Raw genomic sequence first — 10,588 nt, 5'->3', positions numbered from 1 at the left:
GAATTTAATTTGTATTTAACAATCGGCTAACATAAAAACATAATAAAAACTGAAATAAAATTATAAAAAAAAATATAGAGAACTTACAAAAAAAATTTCCAGAGATTTGAGAGAGAATTCTTCAAGTTTTTGGTGTACAAAATTTGTGAACTAGGCTATGGTATTTATAGTTAAAATTTTTAGTAAAGAGAAAATAAAAAATACAAAAGTTTATATAAAAAAATAACTAGTGTCTTGAAAAAAAATTAAAAGTATTTATGGCCAGTCATGCCATCATTTCAAAATATAAATAAATAAAAGTAAAATTAAAAGTAGGAATAAAATAAATAAAAGTGGATCTAGATCTAGTTTATATATAAAATTTTTTTTTTTTTTTTTTACAAACGGCCGAAGCCCTTGATGGGTGTTTATATATATTTTTTTATAAAAACAGAATATATATATATTTCATAGTTCTAATAATGTTAACTAACTTAATTTCTATTTTTATTTAATTATTAAATACGAATTTTGATAAATATAAATATATATTCGGTATTTATGGAATTATAAATACTAAATGTGTTTTTTTTTAATTAAATTATTACTTTATAATTTTATTAGTTTTATATATGTTACTACATTTATATATACTTGTATTTATTATATAGTTAATTGTATAATATATTAACTAAAAAAAATAATATAAGTATTTTATATGTATTCATGTTATGACATATTTTTTTTTAAAAAAATTCTTACGCGTACGTTGTTGAATCAAATTCATTATTCGTTTAACGTTCGTTAATTTCGTATGTATATAACGACCTTTTATTAATACTTAGAGTTTATTCATTTTACTTAAATCTTTTGTTCGGGCATTATATAGATGGAAAGAAAAAAATGAGGGTCGTTATATGCGACGTGGAGGTTTGTGAGTGGTCTATGAATATGATTGGGTTTACTCTTCTTTTAGGTCTGGTGGGACCTACTCAAATTGACATTGAATCTTGACATTCACCATTAAATAATGTCATTCATTGATATTGTCACGTCACAGTAAAAAAAATTATTTTTTTTCTCTAAAAGGTGCACAATTTGTCTTCACGTCACAGTCAGGGTTAAAAGTGATTCAACAGATATACATTTAAATAAAAAAACAATTGTTAATAATTTTAACTCAATGTATAACTATACATCCTTATCTTCGGTGTTGTTCTACCGGGTCTTTATCTCGATTAAAAAAGTGACTAAGCGAATTGAACTATACGCAGAAAGTTCATTTATGGTTGTTTATTCTATCAAAACAAATTGACATTGACATCAGATATATTTCTTGTTTATATATGTATAGATAGATTGCATGTATATTACAGTACTTATTAAGGGTCTTTGTACAACAGTATATATATTTAAATAACTGTATTTTTTTGTATTTTTAAGTTATCTATTTTCTTGTTTTAAGCTTGTTTAAATTCTAGGAAAAATTATTTGGGTGGTCCCTGTATTTTATCTAAATTTCACACGGAGTCACTATATTTTTTTTACTTGGTGGTCACGATGATTTACCAATATTACGGGGGAGGTCCTTGACGCTAACAGAAGTTAGCAAATTCCATTAAGTGAATAAATTGTTGGTCCGTGATGCTATTAGACGTTAATAGTTTTGTTTCCGTGTTTCGGTTTCCCCTTCAATTTCGCGTTTCCGTTTCGCCTTTCGGTTTTCGTGTTTCAATTCACGTTTCGATTCCGCGTTTCGGGTTCCCGATTCGCGTTTATGTTTCGCGTTTCGCGTTTCACGTTTCGGTTTTCGCGCTTCCGTTCCGCGTTTCGAAACGCAGAAATCAAAACTCTGAACTAAAACGGAAACGCAAAATCGAAACGCCAATACTGAAACGGAAACTAAAACGCAAAATTAAACGCGAAGCCGGAACACAAAATCGAAACGCGGGAACGAAACACAAAACCAAAAGGCAAAACCGAAAAGCGAACACGGAACTGAAAGGCGGAACTGAAACGTGAAACTTAAACGCGAATCAAAAGGCGAAACCAAAATGACAAAATTCAAACAAATCTTGGTGAGCAATATACAACTTTTATTCACTTGCGTATTTAACTGATTTGTGCTAATTTGTTTAAGTGGTGTTACTTGTAGCTAACTAACATGCGAGACTGCTGTGTCATATACATACATGAGAGTTTGCATATCTGCCTTGGTTGCAAGAGCTTAAGGGACTTCAAATCAGTTGCTTTATGAATCGTTAGGCAGCTCATTGTGAATCCAGCAAACCCTGTGAAGGTTCGACTTGATGTTGTTCGGCAGTTTGTATATCGTTATGCAGAGGTAAAAGCCAAGTAAAAATACATGAGAATTGGAGTTACTCTCCTTTGTTGTTTCCATATGTTGCCGCCTACACTTCTTCACTATATCAGGCAACTTTTAATCTTTTGACATTGTATCGACCATGTAGTGATGATTATAACATAAACAAAACCAAACAATGTAGATCGTATGATGAAGATATACATCATTTTGACGTGGCTATAAATATTAAATATCCCTGGGATGGGATGGGATGGGATGGAATGGGATGTATATAATCAGCTTCTTATATAGTTTTAGTGTTTCTGTTAAATAGAGATGTATGACTGAGTGAACCGAATTTACAAAAGGCTAACTGCTACCATAATGCTTGCTATACCACCAAACATGTCTCTTGTTTCACATCCAACACAAAAAATCTGTGGCCCAGCCCTGTTTTAACAATATGCCATACCATTATTAGTAACAAACATAATAATAATGCAATTGAAAATTGAAAGTAAAATTAGTTTTCATAAAAAAAACTCACCGCTCGAACGGAATGAGGGTTAACCGAGCCAGATATTCCTACCTAAATTAGTACCTACTAGTATTCTTCTAGAGGCCAAAAATGATTTCTACCTTCATTTAAAAGCTTGAGTTAGTTATCTCTCATCTTCAGAGTCGGTCTCGCTGGATAGATACAACCTTGGTCTTACTGACCGTTTTTGGCGAGGAACGAAAGGGTTATCTGATCTTTCCCTGTTAGACTTGCTACTTTTACTTCCAATAAACAAAGAAGCTGCACATACACGAGTGGATAATTGGGTTAACACCGGGCGGTTTTTGTCATCAAAAACGAAATCATGTCAATAATAACTACTGTAGTTTTTAGATAATAAGATGGTTGAAGTATACGCACTGAAAATTCACTTCTGATGATTATCAACCAGGTTTCTTTGCAACTATTTTCTCTAGTTTACCACTTTGGGGCCCACTAAGATGGAACATATCTAATCGACCCATGAATAAATATGGGTTTAAATAACCACCTCTACTAAAAAGAGATCGTACCAGTATCCGCCAATGTATCCATGGGGCCGTCTTTGGATGGTAGTTGGTTCAACCCATTTGTGGTGGCGGGTTCACCATTTACACCACTGGTGCAGCCACCTAACCGTAGTGATATCCAGTCATCACCATGCAAACCCTTAGACACACTCGGCTGGTCTCTCGAGTCAACATGGTCAGCCACTTCTGATGGTCGGGTCGGAAGAAAAAGCTGAAGTGACGGATCGTTTTGTCCAAAAGCTAACAGATTATCAACCAAACCATCGTTTATGTCAAGATTATTAGATTCGTAAAGTGAAGAAGAATCGGGTGCTGAACTATTCATAAGCTCATCAGCCAATGAGAAACCGTCTATTGGTGTACTAAGTCCATGATGCACGTTATCATCCGTACCAAATAACTGAAAGCTGGGTCCCACTTGACTAGTAGAAGGTAAAGACCAAAACGACGCCCCAAAATCATCATCGCTGTTAAAAAGACCTAAACACGAACTCCCACCAGCGTTTACAATTGGGTCTTCCGTTTGTTGATGAAGAATTTCATGAGAATTAATATCACCGTTATTGTAAACTGGTCCAGACGACATTAAGTTAGTAGTCTCGTCATCCGAATCACTGAGAACGATGATGTCAGCATCGCCAGCTGTCACGGTCGGGTTGAGGTCAGCAAAATGGTGACCACCATTTTGATTGATACTAATATCTTCACCATCTCTACCACTAACAGAAGCACTGCTACTCATTAAATGACCATTTTGCCCGTTACTAAAAACATTTTCGGGTAATTTATTGCCAGAAGAAGCTGAATGAAGATTTTCGGGTTTGCTAACTTCCCAAATCCCGTTACTGTTTTTCTTAATCCCGAGTTTTAAACCTGTATTATGACCTTCAAGACCACCTTGTTTAATGTGCTTTAAAGATTCTGGTTTAGGTTTAGGTTTAGACTCGATTTCAATTGGAACGCACAGATTACCATCGGGTAAATGCCACTGCCCGAGTTGCCCTAAATTTTGTTGACCAGTTTCGGGCTTTACACGCCAAGAACCGTCTGGTTTTACCTCGATTTCTGTTATGTCTTCTCCACAATTTCGCATCTTTGTAGAAATAAAATATGGGAAAAAATAAGAAAAAAAATCGATGAATATATGAAAATAATTAAATTGTGAAAATCCATTCAAGAAATACCTTAGTTGTGATACGAGTGAAGTATGGATCAATAATGACATTCTCCAAGGAGTAATTCTTGAGACAGATAGGGCATTGCCACTGCAGGTCACCCATAAATGCAAAATAAATATATATAAACTGGGAATGAAAATGCAAAAATAAAAAAAAAAAAAATATATATATATATATATATATATATATATATATATATATATATATATATATATATATATATATATATATATATGATGTATGCCTTTCGAGAGCGTTGGTTCATTTGGACAAATACTTCAAGATCAAAGCAACCCATGTGGACACAAGGTTTGAATCTTCCAGCAATTTTCATTCTTGACCCACTCATCTGAACAGTACAGGAAAACCATATTATGCCCAGTATTTACACTACAGTACTTATGTATAGTGCATATATAATAGTGTGATACTTACAGGACATCGTAGATTAACGGGTATAGAATCTGACACGACCTCGAAATCGCTGTCACTATCTGCAATTTCTGTAGCGGGCCCACCACCAACGCATCGACAAACACGTGCAACCGCATCTTCAAATCTCTCACCATCAGCCTCTTTAGGAATTAGGTTGAGAATCTGTTGGAGTTTCCATACAACAAAAACAATATCAGAACTTCGAATAATTTGTATATGCCTTCAAAAAAGTCACAATCTTTATTCATTAACTGTGATTGGGTTTATATGACCTATATATAGTGATATTTTAAAAGCGTCCATGTAAAAAAGTTAACCTAAAAGGGAAATGGATTAAATAAGTTAAAATTCACCCAAAGTCTACTATATTTAGTAAATACAAAGTTCTAAACTGTTCTATTAAGATAAAAACACCAAAGTTTACTCACTAGCTAAACCAATAATGCAAAATGTACAAGTACTGCACATTATATACAACTTAAACAGTTCATCATTATTAAGAGTGTCTCACCTGTTGAACTGTGCGCCGTTTGACGATTCTAACGCCCAAACAAAACACACGAGCATCACAACCTGTCAACACGATTTTGTTACTTCCATCACGTGTGCATGGCGTGATCTGAAAGAAAAGATTAAAAAAAAAAAAAACTAAGAATGCTGCCTAACAAGCTAAAACATTATAGAAGAAATCAATAGCCTATAAAATCATATGCCTTTTAACATCCATCATAAATATGCAGACGTTGAAACTTACAATAGGGCCATCATCACGCCCATTAGCCCCCAGAAGTTGAGATCCAGGTCTATTGATTGCTCGCACAGGCATACCTGTCAAGTAACAGAGAGATTAAACAAACATCATACTCAAGCCAAAACATCAGTAATTTGTGATGCAATAAGTCATTGAGTTAGGTGTTGTTTGTTTTTCAGTTTGCAGACCTTATTATGTCTTATGTCTGCGCGCATGCAGACGGTTTTACTGCATACTGTTTGTTTTTCTCAAGGCATATGATAAAATAATGTCTTATTCTGTCTGCAATCTCGCAGACTTGGAAATGTGCTTCTATGTGCTTCAGACAAAATTAAGTTATTTTGCAGACATAAAAACAAACAGTCTTCGCTATTCTATTGAGCATACAGACCTTCAAACCACATCTTCTTTACAGACGTGATCCGCAGATCTTCAGACAAAAACATCTTAAAAAACAAACAGCACCTAAAAATAAATGCAGCATACCGTTGACTTGTAAGTCAGCATATTGTGGCCATTGCATCCTAAAAGAAACCTTGTCATTTAATAGCATACACCAGACCTATCATTTACATTTAATCATTTATCATCAGGATGTTACAATAGGCTATGCTGATTTAGGCAATCCTCACATAAACATGTTAAATAAACTCCACCTGAAGTTCAAACTCAGGTTTCCCCAACAAATCCCTGTAAGCTTTTGTAAGCTGAAAAGTCTTCTCAATATTCTGTACTGGACTTGTGCTGAAAATTATTCATTAATACCATTAAAAACCACATAACAATAAAATCCAAATACAAGACCCGCAACCATAAGTTTTTTTTTTTTTTTTTTTTTTTAAAAAAGGCTTTATAGACTCACCCATCTGTAGGAATACTTGTAATAGCCAGCTTTACCGGATATAAAGGGTGGCCCATGGTTACCCAGAATCTGCATGTAAGAAAATATACCAGTTGTCATTTTTATCAAGCAGATCTAAGAATTATAATATTAAAAGGTTTTAACTGAAAAATGTTAAATTATGTTATACTTACGGATCTGCACGAACAAGCCTACATAGTTCACAATAAAAAGTTGAGGGAGGTGTTGGCAGTAAACCCTCCATTGGCTTCTCTTGAATAATAACACAGCCTATATGTTGCCACACGTTGCATTTTTTATCCTCACACTGGGGAAAAATCCTAACTTAATGAACATTGTGAATATAGTTGTATACTAATATTAATAACAAAATAATAAAGAAATAAATGGATGAAAAGTTAAAACCTTTATCATTGAATTTGCTTGAGAAGAACTTCCACAAAGACAACGAACTTTTTCTGTCTGATAAGTATCTTCAGTTTCCTCCTTAAAGGTTGTATTGATAGTAATATTTGACACACTTTGACCTTTAGATGCCAAGTCAGTTGCTCCTGAAATCTGCATCTTTCTGGACACAAATGAATATTCAGGATAAGAATGAATACGCAATGAAGGTAAACGTAACGTAGCTAGGCTATCTTTTTTGAAGAGAAAATGTCATACAATAGAAATTTACTTTTACCAATGGTCCACTTTGAAAATTACACTTTTTTACAAATGGTAATTGTAAGTATGGGGATGGCCTATTTTAGGTAACTAAAGTGCTTGTGACCCCTTATCAGGTTACAAAAATACTTAAATACGTAAAATTTGATAGCCAAGTTCTTTTTCAACTACAGTATATGGTTATTATTTTATACACCATATTTACCAAATTAGCCTATTCCAAAACTTATGATTACCAAAGTGGATAGAAAGTAATTACAATTACCAAAACAAAATAAAGATTATAGATCTGTAACTTGTATGTAAAACAAAACAAACAATAATATGAAATGCACCTGTGAATGTCATCAACCAGTTTAGCCACCTCTTCCTTCTTAACAACATATTTTTTGGCCCACATTCCAGAAACTGCTGAACCTAACATAAGAATGCAATGTTCATTGGATAAGAATACAAGATCATGATTAAAAGATAAGAAAGTAATATTAATATGTATTAATATATCTCTTAAGTAAATAAATAAACTAACAAGCAAACGCTTGGAAGTGAAACTAATCGTAGCATATACACATTGGGACCAGATCATCTTAAAACTTTAAACCATCTCAAAGGCCAGAGCACAATACAAGATTCAAAAGGGTAAACATTGCTGTGACCTTCAATTTTAGGCTCTAAACTAAGATTGATCAACTACTAAAGGCTGATTCTAACGAAATTAAAAAAATAAGCATGTGAATTCACAAAAACCAATATAAGATAGACGCTCAAATATCAAACATGATGGCGGGAAGTAACATTTACCTTGATCATCTGAGATAATAGCTATTATTCTGTCAATAAGATCCTACAAGTAACATCAAAGTGATCATTAAGGACCTGTAAACCTTCATAACTAACCAACTGAACACTAAACAAAAAGTAACCACTAGTTTTCCAATAAACCTGCTTCTTTCCTTGTTTCAAAAGGCCAAAATGAGTAAGTATGCCCTTCAGCTCTTTTATCCGAAAATGTGCCATTTTTTCCTAAAATGAAATATCATATATTAATAAAAACACATCTTAACTAACTTAGACCATGGGATAGAAAAGGTAACTGCCCTAAGGCCTCCCTTCTTAAGAAGTACTAATATTAGAAGACATGTGCATTTATATATATATATATATATATACACAAGACTAGATTAAAAAAAATTAAATAAACACATTATTTATACAATAAGTATGCAGAGTACACAAAGAAAAACCAAAGCTTTATGATGTTATGACTTTCACATTGTAATATTTATATAATATATATAAAAAATATAAATAAATTACATTGGCCATATTCTCTCTATTTGTAATCCAATTCCATTTTCTTTCTAAATTGAGTATAAGCTCACCACTAAATATCAACTAAACAATCGATCTTCACCGTATATAAAGTACACAGTAAAAAAAAAAATATAGACAACAAAAACTAGTAGAATTCATACAATACCTTGCAACTTGTTACCAAATCCATGTCTAATCTGAATAATTAGTGATCAGCAGCAATCAAGCTAATAAAAACAGCTCATCTGCCTCCTTATAATATTAACGATCAATCTAAATAAAAAAGTATATGAATATAACATAACTAGTCAGATTAGATTATAAACAATATAGAAGTAAAAAACATGAAAAAATGTTAAATTTCCTCACCTTCAATCCAACGGAGAGATAATCAGCGTATAATTGCAAAATGAATAAATTAGGTTTTGATGATTTGGGGGAAATCGGAGTAATTTGTGAAATGAGAAGGCGTACGCCACTACTAGTTTTATATCTTGTGTTCACACCGATTTCATTGATATTGATTTGAGTATCAAGGTCTGAAATCGATAATCGATCGATAATTCCATATAATCTAATCTAATCTAATCTAATCTAATTTAACAACTACTACAATTACAAAGTTGAACGGACGCGTAAGGTCAGCTTCAGTCCGGTTAATTTCATGGAACCAAATCCGGGTTTGGATTCTCTGCTCCTTACGTGTATTTTAATATTCCTGGGGTCTCTTCTATTACGTGTTGTTATTGTGTCCTTTATTACTGTACATTTCATTCCTAAACAACTTTGTGTGTTATTCATTGAATATTTTCAACTAGTTCGGTCCGGCCCGCGCGATGCGGCGGGATCTTTCGGCCAGCGTATTCATATTTAACGCAGTTTTATTTACAGAAGGAAAACGGCCCATGTGTTATTGATAATGCATATTTTTACCATAGGGTTAATATGATTGTTCAATACGTAAAGGGGGGTTTAAGGATCTTAGAACAAGGCTCTCTGGTCCGGCTACCGTGAATAACCCTGGCCGACATGATGATGTCGGCGGGGTGGCCAAGTGATTAAGTCCACCTTCGATAGCGTTCGTTGATCAGAAGGCCCCATATAAAGGCTGTAGGTGCTAGTCGACAAAGAACTAACCTGTTAGCCTTGAGAAGACGAGAGATGATGCTGGTTACGTAAGATGTGTGATTGATGATTGTTACGTAACGCTGTTGTGTTTAGAATGATAATTAGAGTTTGTATATATAGGCAAACGCTAATTCTAGAACCATCCGAGATAATGGTAATCCTTTCCATAACAAACTCCCCCGAATCACGGATATAATTATGGAAAAGATACTTACTTGGGGACCAAGTAACCGTCGTACCAGGAACATAGGCATTCGATACGAATCTGTATGCCGCATACCGCATACAAAGTACACGCATACTGTAACGACCCAACCCGTATTAAAACCGGCCGATAAAATTGTTTCCTTTTAATACGCGTTAAATAATACTTTAGGTCCCATTACACTAATTCCAAAACATATTTGTTACCAAAGTAAGTTCAACGAACTTAAAACATACATCAATAATTTAAACTCCTTAATACAATGGTTCATTAATTAAATCGTAATCCGGTTGTAATCATTATGACCCGACTAGTTACGTTTTCACAAAACCGAGCATGGTGATTTGGGACTACGCTACCCAAATCCTAATCGAGTCCAATAGCAAGATCTTCTAAAGCAACCTAGCCAAGATCTCTAATCCCCAAGCTTACCCGAGCCGCCAAGCATGCGAACCTATAAAAATATCAACAACGAGAGGGTAAGCTAACGCTTAGTGAGTGAAAATATACTACATACATATATATGCATAAAATGGACACGCCACAATAATAATCAAATAGCGCATACCGAAGCATCAAAGTATAAGGCAAGCTAAACCTAGCATACCGTACGTTCACTAAGCACAAGCTAACAACACCAACAATATAGTAAGTTCGCAAACAACGTGTGAACAATGCCAACAAGCTACAACCAGAA

The 10,588-nt window shown here is 33.9% G+C and overlaps 1 protein-coding gene across 4 annotated transcripts; it reads right to left on the bottom strand.

Annotated features, from left to right (window-relative positions):
• Window positions 1-2,029: 2,029 nt before the first annotated feature.
• LOC139853267 (E3 SUMO-protein ligase SIZ1-like) lies at window positions 2,030-9,264 on the bottom strand. 4 transcript variants are annotated; one of them, XM_071842635.1, is made up of 17 exons: window positions 8,928-9,262; window positions 8,725-8,831; window positions 8,187-8,267; window positions 8,046-8,088; window positions 7,580-7,661; window positions 6,984-7,146; window positions 6,752-6,885; window positions 6,579-6,647; window positions 6,373-6,460; window positions 6,203-6,278; window positions 5,720-5,793; window positions 5,477-5,584; window positions 4,966-5,127; window positions 4,775-4,879; window positions 4,537-4,617; window positions 3,356-4,445; window positions 2,030-3,083 (listed from the first exon to the last, which is right to left on the bottom strand). In XM_071842635.1, exons 2-17 carry the CDS (start codon window positions 8,746-8,748, stop codon window positions 2,947-2,949), a joined length of 2,517 nt encoding a protein of 838 aa, XP_071698736.1. In that variant the 5' UTR covers window positions 8,749-8,831; window positions 8,928-9,262; the 3' UTR covers window positions 2,030-2,946. The 4 variants fall into 4 exon arrangements, 3 of the variants coding, with proteins under 3 accessions (XP_071698736.1, XP_071698740.1, XP_071698737.1); XR_011761332.1 differs by having other exon boundaries at window positions 2,945-3,083; window positions 3,204-4,445; window positions 8,928-9,264; XM_071842639.1 differs by lacking the exons at window positions 7,580-7,661; window positions 8,046-8,088; window positions 8,187-8,267; window positions 8,725-8,831; window positions 8,928-9,262 and having other exon boundaries at window positions 6,752-6,848; window positions 6,984-7,065.
• Between the last annotated feature and the right edge of the window lie 1,324 nt (window positions 9,265-10,588).

The sequence above is a fragment of the Rutidosis leptorrhynchoides genome, chromosome 6 (genome assembly GCF_046630445.1).
Source record: "Rutidosis leptorrhynchoides isolate AG116_Rl617_1_P2 chromosome 6, CSIRO_AGI_Rlap_v1, whole genome shotgun sequence".
Lineage (NCBI taxonomy): Eukaryota > Viridiplantae > Streptophyta > Magnoliopsida > Asterales > Asteraceae > Rutidosis > Rutidosis leptorrhynchoides.
This window is presented reverse-complemented; position numbering and strand designations above follow the sequence as displayed.

Excerpts from the sequence above, each read along its gene's own strand:
- LOC139853267 (XM_071842635.1), bottom strand. The coding sequence starts at position 8,748 with ATGGATTTGGTAACAAGTTGCAAG. Across the intron at positions 7,147-7,579 it reads CTGGTTGATGACATTCACAG|AAAGATGCAGATTTCAGGAG; the intron begins GTGCATTTCATA and ends ATTTGTGTCCAG. Across the intron at positions 3,084-3,355 it reads GGATACATTGGCGGATACTG|CTTCTTTGTTTATTGGAAGT; the intron begins GTACGATCTCTT and ends GTGTATGTGCAG.